General features: G+C 36.2%; 1 protein-coding gene across 3 annotated transcripts; it reads left to right on the top strand.

Annotated features, from left to right (window-relative positions):
• Positions 1–91: 91 nt before the first annotated feature.
• Positions 92–19,445, top strand: LOC117394786 (cyclin-dependent kinase 5). 3 transcript variants are annotated; one of them, XM_059017510.1, is made up of 12 exons: positions 92–354; positions 4,529–4,617; positions 5,829–5,896; positions 7,643–7,703; positions 8,508–8,564; positions 10,368–10,463; positions 11,234–11,308; positions 11,910–12,006; positions 12,228–12,299; positions 14,886–14,944; positions 15,437–15,517; positions 15,757–19,445. In XM_059017510.1, exons 1-12 carry the CDS (start codon positions 318–320, stop codon positions 15,841–15,843), a joined length of 879 nt encoding a protein of 292 aa, XP_058873493.1. In that variant the 5' UTR covers positions 92–317; the 3' UTR covers positions 15,844–19,445. The 3 variants fall into 3 exon arrangements, with proteins under 3 accessions (XP_058873493.1, XP_058873501.1, XP_058873488.1); XM_059017505.1 differs by lacking the exon at positions 92–354 and adding an exon at positions 413–542; XM_059017518.1 differs by lacking the exons at positions 92–354; positions 14,886–14,944; positions 15,437–15,517; positions 15,757–19,445 and adding exons at positions 402–542; positions 13,859–14,879 and having other exon boundaries at positions 12,228–12,333.
• Positions 19,446–20,728: the final 1,283 nt, after the last annotated feature.

The following is a 20,728-nucleotide window of genomic DNA, read 5'->3' as shown; positions in this document are numbered from 1 at the left end:
AACAGAAGAAAGATAGATAGTTACATTTATTAGACTTAAAGTTTAATTAATACTTTGATTGGTGCAGCTTCTGGCAGCAGCAAAATTGGCTAGCTTAGTGCCAGTAAAATCCCATTGGTAACATCTTCCTATATTCCCATCACATCATTCATACACTGTAGCGTTACCTGAGGGTGGTGACATGGTGCAGTTCGTTTTTTCTGCCATTAGATGTCTCAATCTGTGATGCAGTGGTGTTCAGAATTGGTTGCAGAACCTCCTTTAAAATTAATCCGGACAGAAAACCTTAGATAGATATATTATTTTCAATTAAAAAAATGCAGAAATATGAGAAACTGGAGAAGATCGGTGAAGGTAAATGCAATAAGTTATTTGACTAGTTACTTGATTTTTTTTTTTTTTTTTAAATGTCCGTTTCGAGCAGTATCACAATATGGGATGCATTTCACTCTCTGACTCTTCCGTTTGCTTATTTCCACTTCATCCTGCCGCGGCCTACTCTTCCCCACGTAGCCTCGGTTCTCGAGTTACTGCCGGTTCTGGTATGATGCTATGAAGCTTATTTATTTATGTGAATGAATTAACGGGATTTTATATTGTGTAGCAGTACTGATCTAACTAAATACGACGAAGCCGTTGAACGGGTTTAATTGTGGCTCTTTGTCGTTCACTTGCATGCGGTGTTACTGAGTATGCATTTTATTTTTGTATTAATTTGCTTGATCAGCGGTTCGATTTAGCCTACATTCTGCTCTGCATAAGAGTGCATTTTGTGATGTGTGTGGTTTTTAAGCAAAGTTCCCTCCAGTTAAATAGCATTTAAAATAGCTTAAATCTTACATGTGTTATTTATTTTTGCATGTTTTCATGCATTAAATCAGTATGGCTCTGTGGTCTCTTTGTACGGGGAAACAAAGGTTGGGTTAGGTTTGTGGATGTATTTGACAATAGGTAGGCGGCTACCTGTTCGTCGATTGTTAAAGCTACAGTTCAGGATAAATGTGGTCTGTTTACAGATTTGCGTCGTATTTAAACGCGCGCTTTATGTTATGCTTATGTACTTAACTTCTGTTCGAATTGTTGTAGGCTATGAATGAATTCCATTGTCGATGTCAAGGCTTAAGCACAGCCCATACGTAGCGAAGATGACGACTCAAACAAAAAGAAACACTCACCTCTGTATTTAAATACACTTAACTGATCTTATCATAAATGTTTCTGATGTACACCAAAACTGCCACTAGCATTTCTTTAAATGATCATGTTTTAAGTTTCTCAGAATAGTTGTATTTCCAAATTCCCCTTTAACATGCTGTAAGCTGACAGGCGCCACTCAAAACAGAAAGGAACCTTATTAATTGCATGATGAAATTTCCTGCCTATTCCATTTTTCGGTACCAGTCAAAAAGCATGAGAAACCATCTTCTGACAATCTAAATTAGATAACTACACATTTTAGGAAGGTTAATATCTGTGCTGATCTTGGCTGCTGGAGTTTATTTTTTGGAGTCAACAGCAAAGGCTGAGACATGGACCAAGGTATAATAAGATTACATCGTATTCCTTTGCTTTTCAGATCAAATGAAATGAGTCACTTCTTTACTTACGAAATATAAGATAAGCTTATGTAAAATGTGCAGAGAAGTTTTCAGATTGTCAGGAGATGCTTTTTCATTAAAATTGATTTACTGAAAAACTACATAGACAATGCAGGAAATGTCATCGGACAATTAACATGTTTTTAACAGGTTACATTCTGTTTTAAGTGATACCTGTCGGCTTAAAACATGTTAAAAAGCAACTTTGGAAATAAAAGTATTTGGAGAAATATTAAAGGGATCGACACCACCCCCAGCCCCCCCAGTAATTCGAGCCTTGACATTTGGGACTTTGCTGAAGGAAAAACATGTTTTTATCAAAGTTATATTAAACTAACAGCAGTGATAAAGTACTTATAAAATCATTGTATTTATTTATCTTGCTCTTAATTGTATTATTACTTGTACTGTGATTCTTGAAATGTATTTTTGTTTACGACTGTAAGTCGCCCTGTATAAGGGCGTCTGCTAAGAAATAAAATAAATAAATAATAATAATAATAATAATAATAATAATAATAATAAAAATAATAAAATACCTTATATAGCTGTCACACGTATGCAACAGATAGTATTAATCTTTGTCTCTATATAGTTCTTTTATAATAAATTCAACACAGAAATAAAAATAAGGGGTCACCAAATTAAAAAGAGATTTATCCTGCCTCTATGGCGGCTAATTTAGATATTTTTTAAAGAAGGTAAAATGAAATGAGGATGTGATTTATTTTTTTGTAATTGCTTTAAACTATTTGTATCATATATAGTACTCAGGTGTCAATGCAAATATTTTTTTTTTAAAGAAATTAAACGGGATGAAATGAGCATCCCAAGAAAAGTTCTCGGGACACTGGGACCAGTTATCCAAAAGTGAGACTGCCCTGTCCAAAACGGGATGTCTGGTCACCTTAGATATACTGTAATATCACCATGCCTGGGGTGCGTTGCAAGTCATGAGGCGATATTGTGTCACATCCCCTGAAGTGCCTTACTGCTAACTAAATTTTAAAAAAAAAGTAAAACGTTTTTTATTTTACAAAAAAGTAATTTTTACTAAATATCTTTCTGCTTAAAACTGAGCTAAGAAAAAATAGTTCCATATAACCAAAAATGCATTAATTAATAATAAAAAAAGCGATTTGTAGATGTTGAATTGAACATTGCCATTGAAAGTGCATTTTTTTCTTCATCTGATTTGTTACACTTCTTGTAATTCTTGATTTGTTCATTACATTTTTAAGTAAAATATTACTGGCCATTTTCATCATGACACAGCACAACTGAGTCTGCCTTTAATCACGCAGACCCTTCCTCACATGACCTGCAACAGTATCAGGTGACCCTTTTTTATTTTTTTAAATTGTCCTTGGTTATCCAGGATAGTGAGGTATCCATACAAGATTTGTGCTACCGCTTCACAATGGCGAGAAATACGCTATTTGCATTATGGAATACCCGGTTACTTATCAAACTAACTGTGCAATTTATGTCTGGACAACCGGGAGAACTACTGTACCCATGTTAAGAAACAATTAATAACAATGCAGGGCACAGCAGAAGAGGTGATACCATCGTACATGAACAAATTTATGTGGAGAGAAAGGTACGGCAGGAATTGTCGAGATGCATTTAGAAATATTCTGCATCAGTTCACATACAGCTGCAGAGGGGGTGGGACCAGCGGCGGCAGGCAGAACGGACAGACCTGGGCAGCGGCAACAAAACATCCGCTTAATCACCAAAGGATCTTTTTAAGAGTGAGCCCAATCTTTTTTAAAAAAGCTGAAAGTTTAAAATATATTTTTTTAAACTATTTATTTTCAGAATGGGATAGAGAAATGCTGTAGTTCAGAGAAGGAGCAGAAAGCGATCATAAAGTCGAATTTTGAATTGATTTAAATTCTTACTTTTTTTTTTTTTTTACTACTTTAATTAATCATTGGTGTCCGATTCAGACTCGTTCAATATCTCACCAAAAGGTCAACATTTACATAAATCTTGGCAGTCTGTTTATTGCGATAAATTCCAATATGTCAATAGTGGTGTATGGATATCTACCAGTGATTAAACCTTTTTTGAAAAGAAGTGCCGACCTATGGTAATATGCTGTAATATCAACACCCCCATGTGACCTGTTTTGACCAATCAAGATAGAATATTTAAAATACCAATTTTATAAATATATATATAAATGTGTGTGTGCATATTAGCTGTTTCATTCCGTAACTTCATAACCAGTCAACCAAACTAGAATATTAAAAGGCCACAATATTATACACATCTTACTGTATGCATGTCATGTCACTTGTTTGAAATTAATGTTATTAGAGGTTTGGTGAGAGAGCGCCCGCTTTGCCCAGCCTCCACCTGTTACACTTGTTCCAACGTCCCAGATGGGTAAGACTTTGCATTTCATTATTAAAGACCGGTTTCTCTTTTTAAACCCAGACTTTGCCAGAATGTGAGTTACCCCCCTGTTTTTTTTTTTTTTTTGCCTCCTAGAATAGTTCTAATTCTGTCCTGTTTGACTGCTTTCTTGAATTGTAGGAAGAGAGCCATAACCAACAGCAATTGCTTTAAACCCCATAAATGAATAACATGTTATTGCATTTAATCAAAGTCATCCCAAAACCAGTAAACTTAGCGTTCGCAGAGAGGTTTAAGTAACTGAATGACCCAGGGCCAGTGCTTACAAGAGGGGAAAGTGGGGACGACTCTACTGGGGCCTCAAGCTCAGGAGAGCCCCCAAAAATGACATGAAAATTTAAAAAAAATGTACATGATAACTTGGTGAGTAAAATAATAATTGCAAGCTTTCTACCGACCCGATTGACAGCAAATCTGTCAACCAGAACATGAAAAAAGGTGGTATTTAGAATCTGCCACCTACCAACCTTTAGTTAACCAGCTGTTTGTCTCTCTGTTCACAGGTACCTACGGAACAGTCTTCAAAGCCAAAAACAGAGAGACCCATGAAATTGTAGCCCTCAAAAGAGTACGTCTAGACGATGATGATGAGGTATCAGCTACTGTTGTCTTTTGATGTTTTTAAATAGAGTACGGTATGGTTCCTTAGTGGTCTAGGCTAGACCACTAAAGCTTATATGATATTCTGAATTCAATGAAACAGGGTAAACCGAGCAATCTACACAGACCTGTCTAAAGATTTACTTGTTGGATAAATGGTTTACACACAAATCGTTACTATATCATTTTAGTTCATTCATAACTCTTAATGATTTATGAGGTACTGTATACAAAAAAAGAAGAAACTGAAGTAGAAACTGAAGGAGGCATTATCGGACAAATGGTTTTGTGCACAAATTGTGGATTATATTAAATGCTTCACCATAAGGTGTACTGAATACTTGTATGTATTGTATTAGGTAGTTTATATCTGCTAATGTCTCAATGGGTACTCTCACTGTTACTTAAATACTTAGATACATACTGTACATACCTACTGTACATAGGAATATTTTGCCTCAACTGCCAGTTTAGTTGTACTTCATAATGTGAGAAATGTACGAATGGAGATGCATCTCTTATCCTAACACACACTTGCATATGTGATTGCATAATTATGAGGAGGAACATACTACACAGATATATTACTATGGGTGTGCTGCAATAAAAGGATGTCCATATCGGAAATGGAATTTGTATTAAAGGATTATGGTGTTATCTGATTTGGATCATCTCTACTTAAATAGTTATACAATACCAGGTTGAAACAGGATAGCCGAGCCCTGACAAATGTTTTGCACAATGTTGTTGGCTGAATTGTAAAATGCTGTCCATTGACATTTACTTTGACCTTATTTACCAAGTTTTTGATCTTGTTATCCTTTGGGCTAGAAATGACCCTTCCCTGTATGAAACTGTGTTCAAAATATCTCTTAACTGAAGGTAAAAATCCTAGTTCAAAGGTCATGTAATATGAAGTTCAATGTATGAGCAAAAGGAAAAATGAAATGAAAATAATTACAGCAAGTGAGATTATAGCATAATCGCCAATTTATGCATTTTAGGAATTGTTCATTTAAACTGGTTGTCTAATATTCTTTCAGGAATCACACAATGACTTCTGAAGAAGCAAACACAATGCAGTTTATTGAACCTAAAGTGTTGCCTTTTTACACGGTCAATCGATCATTTAGTCTGGTACAGTGTGCATTCAGTTCTCTGCAAGTTATTCTCTGCAGTTAAGAAATTCATCTTGTTTTCTAGGGAGTACCAAGCTCTGCACTGCGAGAAATCTGTCTTTTGAAAGAACTAAAACATAAAAATATAGTTAGGTAGGTGTTTATTTATTCATGTATTTATTTATTTGTTTGTTCTGTTTATTTGTTGTATTTAAAGATATCTTTGTGTTCTATTGGATTTGTATGATTAAGGCTGTAAGGGTTTTTTTTGTTTGTTTTTTTTTTAAGTGTAAAGTACAGTATTTGACATGTTTAAATGTTTTGCACACACAACTGTCTCCTTTACTTTAAACCAGTGGTTCCCAGCCTGTGGTCCGCAAGTAAACTCCAGGTGGTCCGCAATCAACTTCCAAAATTCGGGATACGCAGTTCTTGCAAAACCCCATTTGTACACAATCACACGTTGTGCTACTACTGCGCAACACAACGAACAGCTTTAACTGTGTGATAGATCATTATAAGATATGTATGTAGTCTGCATTTTCACCTTTATCTGTTTTCTTGTATTACCGGTGTGTTTATAAATTAGTATATATTACAGCTCCCTTTGATGCAATACCAAGCATCGCCTTCAAAGCTGCCATTAACTGAAACAGCTTTCTAATGTAAAACAAATACTAACTAAATAACTGTTACACGTTATAAAGGCAAATTTGTCTTGCCGAAATTACAGACATCTTTTTTTAGCCAGCATTATTTGAAAAAAAAAAAAAAAAATTCACATAAATCCAATGTAACCTCGCTGTCCTAGCCTTTTCGCTCCACATAAAAGTAGCGCACTGCATTGAATATTACTAACTCAGTTGGAATGACTAAATATAAAAAACAAACAAAAATAAATAAATTTAAACCCAATATAAAATATGTGCTAGTGTTGCCAGGGATATCATACAGTAACAGAAGTTAATATGAAACAAAAAATAGGCTATATTTATTGCTTGACTTGTGAACTGTACCGTAGTGTGAATGATTGATTTCAGCTCTTTGTTATTATATGGGTTTATTCAGCCAGATTTAATATCTCAGACGATGTGCCAAAAGGAAATCCTCTTAACACTACTTCTGGAAATAATGTGTACAGTCTGTTCCTGACGCTGTCATATTTAACCAAAATGTTGCAAATCCTATCGACTGTGTGCCACCAATCCTGTTTAATTTACACATCACAGCCCACCAGAAGTGGTAACATCCTGTACACTCTCCAATCATTTTTTTATTTTTCAAATTGCTTCCCACCCACCTTATCTTTGTATTCTGGTGTTTTTTATATGTACATCGAGTGAAGTTGGCGAATAATAAATTGCATTAGAAATGGATAGATCAGTTTGCTACACGAGGTAACGTTTGCGGGGTCCAGCACGTATTTACATTTACTGGATCCGAGGATGACCCAGGCCCCAGTGCAGTATTTGTCAGGAGGTTTTGTCATACAAAACTTTTAAACCTGAAATATTGAGATGCCATTTATCTATAAAGCATTCAAAATATGAACAAAATAAAAATGTAAACAAAAGAAACAGGGGCTTACCATCAGTAAATTTCAATGCACAAAATGACAACATTCCGTGCTGGTGTGCGTGGCAAAGCGGTCCGTGGGAAAAATCCAAACACACAAGGTGAAAAAGGTTGGAAACCACTGCTTTAAAGAATTCTACACTGAAGATTTACCATCTCTCAGACCTGTCAGCAGCTCAGTGTTTGTCTATAGTGTATAGATTTTCTAAACCATTAGTAATACACTAAACAGAGATGTTTGTGCCTAAAAGAAGCTGCCTTCGGTATGATCAAACTATCTTTCTGATTTTATAGTGAACCTGACCTACCATTTTTTCTATCTAGGTTGCATGATGTACTCCACAGTGATAAGAAGTTAACCTTAGTGTTTGAATACTGTGATCAGGTAAGCCCCATACAAGATTTTTCACCTTTGAAATGTATACGCTAGGTGGATGCTGCTGGTCTTCATGGCACATCTGTGCATCTGCCATATCTTAACCCTTGTTAACTTGGCACTATTATTTTAGAAGTCAAATGGCAATAATTTGAAACATGAATAAATGGTGTCGCATCAAAAAAAAAAAATATATATATATATATATATATATATATATATATATATATATATATATATATATATATATATAATCTGAGATATTAATTTTTAATTTTTCCTGTTTGGTCAAAGAAGCTTGCCAGGGCTACTTCCAGTAGATCTTAGTTGTTAATAAAGAATTGCTTGGCACAACTTTTAGTTGTAGTAGAAAGTTGTGAGATGTTACGTCACAAACGGGATCATCACTGCTGAAGTCTCATGAACATAAGGTACGGCTGTAGGACGTGTTTCCATGCAAACAAAACTTTTTTTTGTGTGTGTAAATGCACTAGTTTTTTCTTTCGTGTGGGAAGGAGATGTACCCAGCCTTTTAAGTGGAACCATGTTTTGGCCGTGCATATTAACAGTATGTAATCGTATAGAATAAGAGTTTAATTAAAATTGGAAAGAACAGTATTTAAGACCTAGATATCATAAACATTGTTTATATCACCATTTGTATAAGATGGGAAAATGTTAAGTGTTATATATGTACATACATACTGAGGACCACCGCCACTATATTCCTGCCACTGGTGATTTTTCATCTACGCACAGGTGATTTGAATCTACTGTGTTTATCGCAGCTGCAATTGTCTCCACCTTTTACAGGATTTGAAGAAATATTTTGATAGCTGCAATGGTGACCTAGACCCTGAAATAGTAAAGGTGAGCTTGGAAATGTCTTGATGAAAAATGTTTTCACCAAATTATTAGTTTGAATGTGCAGACATGGCCACAAGATGGCGTAAAGTGGTTTTCCATGTTATCATGTTTTTATATTGGTGTGCTGAAGTTAAGGGATTGTATGTCTCTTCTTGTTGAAGTGTGTTTAAGCACAGTTTACTACTACTTAGCGTGCCTGTTCAGGGTATACATGGACTTATTATTTGTTATTTATAATGCAGTGTGGGTTGTTATATATAATACCTAGGCCTGAAGTTACGCTCTTGAAGGGCAAGGCAATGTTGCCTTCGTTGGGCGTGAAGATTCAGGGGCACCAAGGCAGTTCTAGGGGGCAAAAAGGCAAAACATAAATCCAACCCAAGGACACCAAGGTGATTTCATACTCATTCATAAAACAACAAATAAATACAGATAACCTATTATGTTGATGAAATTTGAATTCAAGCAAACACAAATCTGAGTGATTCACACACTAATTGTTACAAGAATAAAATATAAGTTAGTTTTCCATTGTAAAAATAAAATGGTATAAAAAAATCCAATTTATAAACAACATCAACTTTCATAATGAAAACATGCAAAGGGTAATTTGGCAAAAAATCAATAGTCAGGGTATTTATACTAAACTCAGTCAGCCTGTCAGCAAGAGCTAAATATAGCGCTTGTCTGTGTCCTGTAATTAAAGGTTTTTTTTTGTTTTTTTTTAAACACTTTACGGGTATGCCATGTGTTTCATAATTTAGGGTAAGCAAGTTCAACTGGATTTTCTATAACATGTTGTCCGCTGGTGAAGCAAAAGTTTAATCAATGTATTTTTAAATGCTAAAAATAGTATTCTTTCAGAAATCGAGATTTTTACGTAGAATTTGATATTATTAGTACACAGCACTGGTTCTAATTCGTGGAAATCGTGAAGTCCGTGCTCACCATGAAAAAATACAGCCTTAGTGATACAACAGCACAAATAAGAGATGTCAGTGAAGGGAAAGTTTAAAAAAAAATAGATTTTCAGGCAAACCTACGATTTATCCATGGCTGGAGTTTAATAACGATATTAGTTGTTCGGTCTGCAGTGTCTTTGCAACTGTAGTTTGCTAACTGCTCTAATCTGTAACATCATAGCTACTTGCTCAGTTTTTGGAAGCGCGGTCATTTGAGCTCAGTGTAGCGTCCCTCTCTGTTTGCCTGTCATTAACCAATGATACAATACGTCTTTCTCATGGGAGGTGCACAGTAAAAAGAGCGGCAACAATAATACATTATGCTAATGAGTCATTTTCTCGCAGGATAAGATTAGACAGAATTGTAACGGGCCAGCTGACTCGGAGCAAGTTTGTGAATGGGTTGTTGATCAGATGTGCTGGTGCTGAGGGACACCGGCGGCAATGACGGGCAGGCTTACAGGCAACATTTGCCGTAAGTTTTTTAAAATTTTAGAGGCATTGTGGCAAGCAGCTTGAGCACTGCGGCAATTGCCGCCAGTGCCGTCGGTTATTTTGTTCCCTGTAATACAGTAGAACTAAGTGCTGCCTTGCATTTTCTTCATGGGCCAGTACAGTGAATTTACAAGGGTAGGGGAATTTATCCCATAGTACACCGTGTAACACAGGAAGTCCACAAAAACTAGATAATTGTTTATTGTATATTGTAGTAAGCTTATCATCGGTTGTACCAGGTTGTTGTGGAAAAATGTTAAATGAATACCTTCCAGTAAATAGGTTAAAAGATTCTTGCAAAATAGATTGAAAACTAAATACTTAAAACAATTTTCTGTATTTCCTTTAGTCCTTCATGTACCAGTTGCTAAAAGGTTTGGCTTTTTGCCATAGCCGGAATGTGCTGCATAGAGACCTCAAGCCTCAAAATCTTCTTATTAACAGGGTAAGATGATCTAGGGGATGTGCATTTTTTATCTATCTATCTATCTATCTATCTATCTATCTATCTATCTATCTCTATCTATCTGTCTATGAATGAATATAAAACAAATGTCCTAGAATGTGTATTTTTTAGAAGAAATACAATTAGATAATGTACAATATAGAAGAATAAAGGATTAAATAGAAAGGTATAGTAGATTGTTACATCATTAACTATGTAGTAAATTACATCACAAGCACATTAATAGGTTTAAACAGAAATAAGTGAGTGTAGTTGCCGTGGCATCAAAGGCCTACAAGTACCTTCACTGTTTCCCTTAACAAAGGTATGGTAAACATAACGAAACATTGGGAAGTTGGCTCTTTTGAGCAAGAACTTACAGGGCTTGAAACTCATACTAGCGCTACACCCAGTCCTGAGTTTCAGAACTACCTGCAATTAAGTAAATTATTTAAATGATCAGGAGCGAGGAATTTGGTGTTAAATTAATGTTTTCTGTCTATAACTGCGTGATCAACTCCTATTAGTAAACCTATAGACTCAGGTGTGACTTATTCATGAAATGACAAGTATGATCAGTTCAGAGCAGATTTACCAGGGGCCTGATTGGTCACACTCCTGGCACCTAGTCATTTCAATAATATGCCTAAACAATGAAAGTTCTGAAACCTTTTTATTGCTTTCCATGTAGTTTTATGATAGTTTTATTCTGCAGTACATTATAAAAGAATAAACAGCTCTAACTAATGCACCTCTATTTGTTTTTTCAGAATGGCGAGCTCAAGCTAGCTGATTTTGGATTGGCTCGTGCATTTGGAATACCTGTCAGATGTTACTCAGCTGAGGTATGTGCCTTTTTGGGTGTGTTTCAACCCCTTTTCCATTACAAACAGTTACTATCCTCAACACCTGTTTTTTAGTGCTTTTTTAAAACAAAAGGTTACAGCATGCTCATTTCTGTGTAAATACCCCTTAAACTATTTCCATGTCCCCAGGGCAGTTCATATAAAAATGTTTTTGGAAGTAACGACAGAGTACAGTTGCAATATAATAGAAAAAGATCTGAAGGCTTCTTCGTGAAGTCACCAGTTACAGAAGGATTCTCAGATTGTGAAAATCTGATATTATGGTTTGTTCTGCTTTCCTGATCTATAGGGGCATCCAAAGTTTTTCGATGAACGGTCAAAGTTACATTGTCTAAAGGGATAAGGTGTCTGTGTCGGGAATGGCTTTCTGTTAATTTTGTTTTTGCTTTCAAATTAAACAGCATTATGCAATGTATAATACAAATGAAAAGCATTTCCTAGTCAGCTACAGGATATAATATAATAGTACTAAAAAGAAGCTTAATAATTTAATGTCTCAATGTTATGTACTGTATTTATTATGGTGTTTTATGTACTGTATGAAACTGTAAACCCAGCATGTACTTTTAATCTTTTGTAGGTTGTCACATTATGGTACAGGCCTCCAGATGTACTGTTTGGTGCCAAGCTGTATTCCACCTCGATTGATATGTGGTCAGCAGGGTGCATATTTGCAGGTAATCTATACTATGTGAACCAGGTATAAGTGCAGTTTGAGAAATAATCACAATCCCTGTTCATGATATTACACAGGAAACAATTACATATTTGAGTTACTCAAAAGGATGTACGCAGTCAATGTCTTATAGGATACACAGGCAGATATTTAAACTCTGATATTTCAATATTTAACAAAGATGTTAATGGTTCTGTATTTTTCTCCTCTTTGTGTTTTCAGAGTTAGCTAATGCTGGAAGGCCGTTGTTTCCAGGAAATGATGTGGACGATCAGCTAAAGAGGATTTTCAGATATCCTTTAAAAACAGTGAAGTGCAGTTACAATAAGTAAGCAATGACTTTTTGCCAGCACACCACATATACTAAAAGTACATGGCAGCCGTATACACAGCTCAAAACAAAGGTTATTCAGAGAAGTAGAATGCAGAATCAGTGCCAGGCCTATATTTGCATGTTTGATAATCAGGGCCAGATTAACCCTTTGCGGTCCTATGTCGGACCTGGTCCAACATTGCAATTTTCCCTTTCCGGTCCAATCAAAAAGACGTAAAAAACAGGTCTCTAGTCGTTTTTTCCCCGGAAAAAGCAGAGAAAACCATTCAATGGCCGAGTGAGACCAATAGGAGCCAAGAGAAGCCGAAAAAAAAACAGGGGCGTATCTCTTGAATACAGATAGCCCCGGCACCACATAGATAACACATAAACAAACAAGATAGCTGCTTCCGCATCCAGCGCTCAAAGAATATCACAGACACTTGCAGAGCTTTTTTTAGATGTTATAGTAATAAAATAATGACTTGGATCGCATTATTGAGGAGTTTGGTGATAAACGAGTGATCAGGAGATGATTTATCGGTATGCACGACTATGAAGAGGTATGTGAAAAAAACAGCGAACGAGGAGTGGGGCGGGGCTGGAGATGCAGTACTGAGTGTCCTGTTGATATGCAGTGCCTTTTAAACCTGTTTTACTATGAAAGAAAATACTTTTAAACAGCGCGTCTAAAATAAACTGCGCATGTGAAAATAAATTAGACCTGACAAGCCTGAGACGCGCTGAATAAATGGACCGCTAAGGGTTAAAGGACGTGGGGGCCCTATGTATATTATGGCAAATGGTGTTATTGGCATATTGGTTATCACAAGTGAGTGATAATAATTAAATCTTGCTGTTCATGATAATTTTAATTTACAGTCAAACATCGTTCGGAACATAGAACACAAAATGATGAAATATGGGTCACAGACATACAAAAACTTCAGTCCCAGGCACAAGTACAAAACCGTTATCAAGTGCATAATATAACATGCACTGGGGTTAATGGGTCAGTGGTTTTGATAGTTTACCAGAAAGTCCAGCAGCTATAATATATACAATAACAGCAGAAATATATATATATATAATATATATATATATATATATCTCAATCTCAAAATAAAAACAGTGTTTTTTTTTTTTGTCCCCAAACCTGTTCATAGATTCCTTCTACAAACCAGTAGTAGCATTGCATGCAATAGAACGAAACAATCTAGTTTAACTAAAAAAGAGAATAACTTTTCTGTCCTTTTTTGTGTGTGTAGTTATAATAGGGAGAGAAACAAACATTATAGACTTAAACCGTTCTTGCCAGCTGCAGACATCCCCATTTGAATTTCCTTCAGCTTCCCGCATTGTACACTTTTACCTACCTTTTTTTCTAAAATTCCAACCCCCAAATTAAAAAGGAAAGTTTCTAAAATTTAAAGCGGCATACCGTGCACATTTGAGACAGGACAGGTTTATAAATTGCCCCTAAAGCTGAAATAAATTAATATATAAATTGAGCGTGATTTCATACATTTTTTTCCCGCAGACTGATGCCTCTGATGTTGGACTAGGGACGGATGTCTCCCACAAGGTAGATGGCATGGGGCATTTGGTATTGTACATTAGCAGGAAGCTGCTTTTATGCTGTAATCGAGAATGAAATGCCTACCCATCATAAAAGAACAAAAAATAATCCGAAAAGCAAGTTTCTGCGCGCCTCTGTTGCTGTGTGACCTGTGCCCGTCCACAGGCTGTTTTTATAAAATGTCCCAAATAAACAGCAACCTTGCGTGGGCCCCAGTTCTGCTGGGGGCCCTGTGCTATAGCGTAATTTGCATATAGGTTAATCTGGCCCTGGTGATAATCGCACACCATATTGGCACTGTATAGAGGGTGGACAAAAAGGGAGAGTAGACTATAATGCTGGATTTTTGCACATTCCCATCATCTAACACCACCCATGGCATTTTTAATTACTCTAGATGTGTGATTATTCGAATAGATCACAGTATTTGGGGATTAATAAGGCTTAATATACATATTTCTAAATTAGGGCAATGTACGAATATTGCCAAGACTGCCATCTGCTGGTGCAAGACAATATAACAAATGGGTTTAGTTGGTATGTACAGTAGAGTACTGCATCGGGTCGGAAAATGGCATTTTTGGATCAGTCTCGGGTCTGAATTTGAATCACCAAAAAAGTTTTCTGTCCTTTCAGCGTACTCGTCTGTAACCCTTTCCCAAATAATGTATTAGAAGGTCAATGTATTTCCTGCACTAAAGTAGGAGGCGATTAGGGAGGAGTCAGCTGACTGAGCAGTGTTCTGGGTTTGTATTGCCGCTTGTTTTATACATCGCAAGATCCTTTTATCACATCTGCTGGTGATATAAATAATGTCTGGTTCGCGTCGGGTCCTTTAGTAGTGGGTCCAGGTCGGAAGCAGGTCGTAAAAATCGAACCTGCGCAGGACTCTGATGTACAGTACTCTTCGTTTATTTTTACATAAAATTCAGCCAGAAAAGAAAAGGTTAATGACAGGCACATAACTTTTTCCTTAATGCTACTACATTGTTGGGTACACCGACTGAGGAGCAGTGGCCCACCATGACCAAACTTCCAGATTACAAGGTAAGCAATCTCTGAGGATTACAAGAGCCTCTGGGTTTATTGTCCAAGTTTTTGTTTCACCCAGATAATTGATATTAATTTAGGTAGGACACTATTCTAATTATCATAAGAGTCTGCAGTAGTTATAACACAACAGGATACAGTGTAATACACAGTGGATGGGAGGGATAGATGGAGACTTGGCTTGTGGCTGTTGGATCATGTTAAAAGTGAAAGGAGTGGTGGTCTCAGTCTGGCTTCCAGTGAGCATTAGTCTACAGAAATGAAAAAGAGCATGGCTTGGATTGGGAAACCTTGAAGACAGATAGATAAATACAAGCATCATTTTTCTGAAGGTAAAAGTTCATTTTAATCATGTTGATTGCCTCCTGTTTTTGTTTGTTTTTGGAAAGGGCTATGTCTACTTTTGTAACTGCCTGCAACTGTCCATACAGTAGCTGGGTGTTGCCTTGTTGATGAAGGGCTTTTACTCACCAAGTTCATTTTTTGTAGCCCTACCCCATGTATCCAGCAACAACCTCACTGGTGAATGTTGTTCCGAAACTGAGTGCGACAGGACGGGATCTGCTACAGGTTGGTGTCATTAAAATAAATAAATATATCCTTGAAAACGTTTGGACCATCATGCATAATTTAAATCATACAGCGCTGACTTTGCACAGAGGGTAGCAGAGTGATGCGGGTATGGAATGGGTTATGAAACCACATTATTGATCAGATGCAAAGAAATGGATGAGCATGGGCCAAATGGCCTCTACTCATTCGTAAGTCTTCGTATATTCTTTTATTCTTATTACTCATCTGTTTTGCAGAATCTACTGAAGTGTAACCCAGTCCAGCGGATCTCAGCAGAGGACGCCTTGCAGCACCCGTACTTTGCTGATTTCTGTCCTCCATAAACAATTGCCAAACCCCAGTAACAAAACTCAGTCTAACCTCCTGCATCGAACACGCTTAATTCCAGTTTTAATACAGGACCCATCCATCACTGGCAAACCTGCAAGGGACCAGGAGCAAATCTGCTGGCTTCGACTGTCTAACACTGCCTGAAGCAACACAGCCTTGGTGGTGAACATCTCATTCTCTGTTTTGCTTTCTTTTTGACTCCAGCATATGCACGTTTAAGACTTAATTTACAGTCACGCAGCTACACATATGGGCCCATGCATGCCTATAAAAAACATGCTGGTATTTTGGACAGTTGGACAGTGTCCTCCTTTCAGACAAACCCCATTACAGATGTGCACTTTACTTTTCTTCTTTTGACTAGGCATTATAATGCTCACAGGGACTGTGTATGAAAATAAGTGGGACATGTTTCTCAGTGTTCTGATGATTTTGGGTGAAATTTGAATTCCCAGATTGCCAGAATGAGTTTTTTTTTTACTGTAAAGTTACATGAGGTTAAATGTTTTGACATTAATATGACCAGTTGCTGTGTATATCAGGTTTTAAATCTCATTCACCCACAATTTCCACAAATGTCCTTCATTAAGTAACCTCTAGCCATGTCAATCTGGGGCTACAATTTGATATACCTAAAGTGAGAAAGTACTGTACTAGCTTTTTTGGTTCATCGTATTGTATGAAAACCATGTTCCCCTTTAATGAGCGGTGAAATACAGAAATGATCGTGAACTGAGAAAGGGGCCAAAAGCAGACCAGATCTGCAGCTGATGCATTTATTATGTATTGCCTGACTCGCAATGACTGTGTATTTAAAGATATTGTAAAAAATATCTGTCTGTCCATTGCACAGGTAGCTCATTTGAACTCTGCTGTTGATACTGAACACTTCTTGCACTTGTTGAAATGTTAGAAAGGGTAGATTTAAATATATTGCTGTTATTTATTAACAATGTTTTCCTGCTTAAATAAATATTTAGAAAATGAGTACAAAATGCCTTATTTAGTATTACACATACTCTGTAAGGATGTGCGCGTGTGGTGGTTTAATTATTTAGTGCAGTTGTGTTTTAAGTTTTCCTCACTACTCTGATTTTTATTAAGCAAATAAAGATGTTGGATTCTACAGGGTGCACTTTAGACTGTTTGACATTCATTCATGAAGGATCATCTCTCATTTAGTTCTGTTTCCAGTTGTTGGGAGTGAATCTTACAGTAAATTAAGTGACTGACAAGGATTACATGATCCTCTGGGTTTATTGTCCACGTTTTTGTTTCACCCAGTTCATTTACCGGTACATGTTTTTACCACTGTTGCAAAGAAATAAGCAAACAAAAGAGCTGCACCAGAGAGAACTCCTAAAAGCATCCCTTTCACCAGCTCACCTCCAACCTCCTCTTTGTAAAAGCATTATACAGCACAGAGAGGTATGGTAAAGTATATAAAAAATAAAAATAAAACATGGCAAACCAGGGTAAACTATGGTAAATACATTGTTTAACCATGGGAAAAGTGCAAAAATACTGTGCAAAAATACCTCAGAACGTTGTTAAGGGTGAAAAAGGCTTTTTGTCAAAATGATGATGTTTGATAGAATATTTCATATACAGGGCCATCTTTGGGATATGCCGCAGCTTGCTTTTTTCAGAGTATTTTACAGCACTGGGGAATCAACCTATTTGTGGTTATTCTGGAATTACCATTGAAAATAAGGGGTTGATGCAATCCACGTGGATTCCCTGGTACAGTAACCTGCTATAAAAAAAATCAATATCTGACCAGGAATGATTATTCCTAATGTCAGCACTGCATAAAATGCTGCATATTGATCACCTTACAATGTAACTAGTATTGTATAGAGATGTATATTTTGAGCCAGCATTGCAAGGAAGCCCCAGGAGTTTGTTTTAGTATGAGAAAAAAATCTAAAAATGTTCCTATGGGCGATCGTGTACGGGGATTTGAACTTTTATGATAAGATTAAAATGTATTTCTGTGTTCGGGGTGCTGAGGGCATAGAAGCCTATTTTCCCCTCGTATATTAGACAGATTTTAATCCATCCCCAGTGTATGTTATACTTAGGGCTTCTGATTTTTTATCGGTTTTAATGGTTAAAACCAAACTACAGAACACCTAAAGGGACATTGTGAAAAAAAAAACAACCCAAAAACATCTCGTGTTCCCCAGATACTATCTCATGCGCACAAGTTAATATCTTGCTGATTGCAGCAGACACCTGGTGTTCCCGGTGGATAGGTTAGGAGACAATCCCTGTATTTTCCTTTGCAGTGTCTTTTGGGTCAAAGCATTTTACTGGCTGAAAGCATGCAAGTGAATAAGATTAGAAGCTGGTATCAAAAGATGTCACTTGAATAGGTGAATTTCACTCATTTTCCATAAAGAGTAAATCTCTGATGTGTGTTGCCTGTTTACATTTCTTTTTACATTAACTTTTGAAAAAACTACCAACACTACAGTTTGGTGAATAGTGTTATATATTATTATAACTATTTTATTTGACAAAAAAAACCTTAAACATTATTTGAGTAACTCCTGAATTAAAAGCTTTGTGACTAGGACTCATACTGCTTGTTTTATTCAGATACCTTTGTAAATTGCATAGCGAATTAATAGTTTTCTGAACGGTGCGTTTCTCAAAGGGGGTGTTGGCCATTTTCAAAACTTGGTAAACTGTATTTTTATTTGCCAGACCTTGCAAACTCATGTCTGTTGACAGAAACCTACGCTAAACCGACATTACTAGATCATTTAAGTGTCTGCCCAGTGTGGACATTTCTACCTTGTTCATCCAGTATCTCAGCACACTGCTGTAGAGTGTTTTTAGATCTAGTTCTGAATACAACAAAATGTGTTAGACCTGTGTCAGTACTGATTTAAAACACTGCTGTTTTGTTTTTGTAAAGAAGCAAATAACACAATATGTGTGAGTTCTGAAAAATTTAGCGTTACACATCACGACGTGTTGCTACAACTGTTTAAATAACATACATGTATCTTTTTTTTCTTTTCACACTTAACATCCTGATAACGTTTTAAAGTTATAATTATTATTATCATTGAAAATATATTGGTGTAGGAACTGGGGGTACAGATACAATCAATGTCTATAGCAGGTTCATGTGACATTTGGGTAAAGCCTTACAGTTTACATAGAAACAGAACCACGTAAAGGTTTCAAAAAACACTTTGGGCGATCACCGTTACTAAATGTCATGCTAGTTGTTTAACATTGGGAGAATGTAATGCAGGAAAGAGTGGGACTGTCTCAACAATTATGCAAAGTTTTACTTGGAAAATGTTGTGTAGACCATTGCTTTAAATTTGATAAGCAACATTTGTTTATCTTTTCTTTGTGTCTTAGGCTGTTTTTTTTTTTGTAAATAAGATTATGCTCAACATTTGTAGACTTAATCATTGAGACTACAAATCATTGTATCTGTTTAAATATAATTTGTTGACAAGGTATAGTGATCAATATTTAAGTACTTTTATTTTGTAATGTCTGCACCTGTATATTTTTAAGTTGTATATTTGTTAAATATTTCATAAAACTACAGTTGAGGTCAAGCTTCTATTGTCTGTTGACTCTTGTCTTTTTTTTATTTTATTTTATTTTTTATATGTATTAGCATTATTGTATGAACAATTGCAACAAGGACGATTTTCAAAAGTGTCAAAATACAAAGACTGCTTAAATGTGTCAAGGTCAGTAGGTGTAATTTTTTTTATTTTTTTTACTTTTATTAAACCCTCAGATGGAAATCTGCATTTAGCTAATGAGATGTCAAACCAAGGTCCTATTGTAAGTAACACTACAGCAGCAGTTGTGACGCCCACTTCACCCACTAGTCTGTAAGTCGCTTTGGATAAAAACATCTGCTAAATGACTAATTAATATTAATAATAAATAGTAAAGTGCCAAACAGAGAAGGTTTATGTTAGATACAATTACTTTAAAGGGGAACTAGCTTAATTTAATTGTCATGTTCTTGTTTTTTTAATGTCCCCGTTTATCATGCTTGCACTCATTATGAGTGATTCTTTGCAATTACTTCATTACTTTTTTTCTCTTCGGTTCTAGATGTCTGCCATAGATATAAGTAACATAGACTAGATCAGCAGTGTCTTGATATAAGAGCCAGCCCCATCTGACACTTTGGATCACAAAAAAAAATGCAAAAAGCTATGTACTGTTAAAGAATCAACATTAACAAAGTATGTCCAGGAGCTGTATGGATACTTTCAGAAGTGCAGGATAGATACTCTGAAATCCAAAAAAGCATAAGAAGCTAAGGCTGATTTTCTGAAAGGTTCTGATCATGCAATTAGAGCATCATCTACTGTCTATATAATTCCTCTTTTTCCATTTACTCTTGTCACTTTGGTCGATCAACCTCCTCCCCATCCACCACCTTGCAGCAAGCCTGGCTCAACGGGGGAAGGGTGGCTTAGCTACCAATCTAATAGTTATCATTCTAAATCTTAAGCACTGGCAGCCCATGTCCTGTCAGTCCGAATTAGAGTGTAACTCCCTCTGAGGAATGAGACTGAGGCCAATGAAGTCACAGTCTCAGTTTATCACGTGTATATATAGGTGTCTTCTATTGCGGGAAAAGAATGGAACCCCCCCGAAGCTTCACAAAAGACAGAACGCCCAAGGTTAAGAGAGGTGGTATTTTTTATTGAAATTTGACTTCAGTTCTTAATTCATTCACAAAATATGCAGAAAGTTATTTACTAATACATTTATAGATAGATCCCAACTAAATAAGTGTCCAGTCCCTTGGAAATCCACCTGTCTAAGTGAATACTTCAGAAAACAATAATCTTTATTAACAGTCCAAACCTCAGTTTA

This window comes from Acipenser ruthenus, chromosome 3 (assembly GCF_902713425.1).
Source record: "Acipenser ruthenus chromosome 3, fAciRut3.2 maternal haplotype, whole genome shotgun sequence".
NCBI classification, from domain to species: domain Eukaryota; kingdom Metazoa; phylum Chordata; class Actinopteri; order Acipenseriformes; family Acipenseridae; genus Acipenser; species Acipenser ruthenus.
The sequence above is the reverse complement of the archived record's forward strand: the minus strand, read 5'-3'. Positions and strand labels throughout refer to the sequence as shown.

What these genes read in the sequence shown, in the direction of transcription:
- LOC117394786 (XM_059017505.1), top strand. Translation starts at nt 434, where the DNA reads ATGGGATGCATTTCACTCTCTGACTCTTCCGTTTGCTTATTTCCACTT. An exon ending in TCGAGTTACTGCCGGTTCTG is followed by an intron (nt 543 to 4,528) that starts GTATGATGCTAT and finishes CTCTGTTCACAG; the next exon opens with GTACCTACGGAACAGTCTTC. An exon ending in AGCAGGGTGCATATTTGCAG is followed by an intron (nt 12,007 to 12,227) that starts GTAATCTATACT and finishes TTGTGTTTTCAG; the next exon opens with AGTTAGCTAATGCTGGAAGG.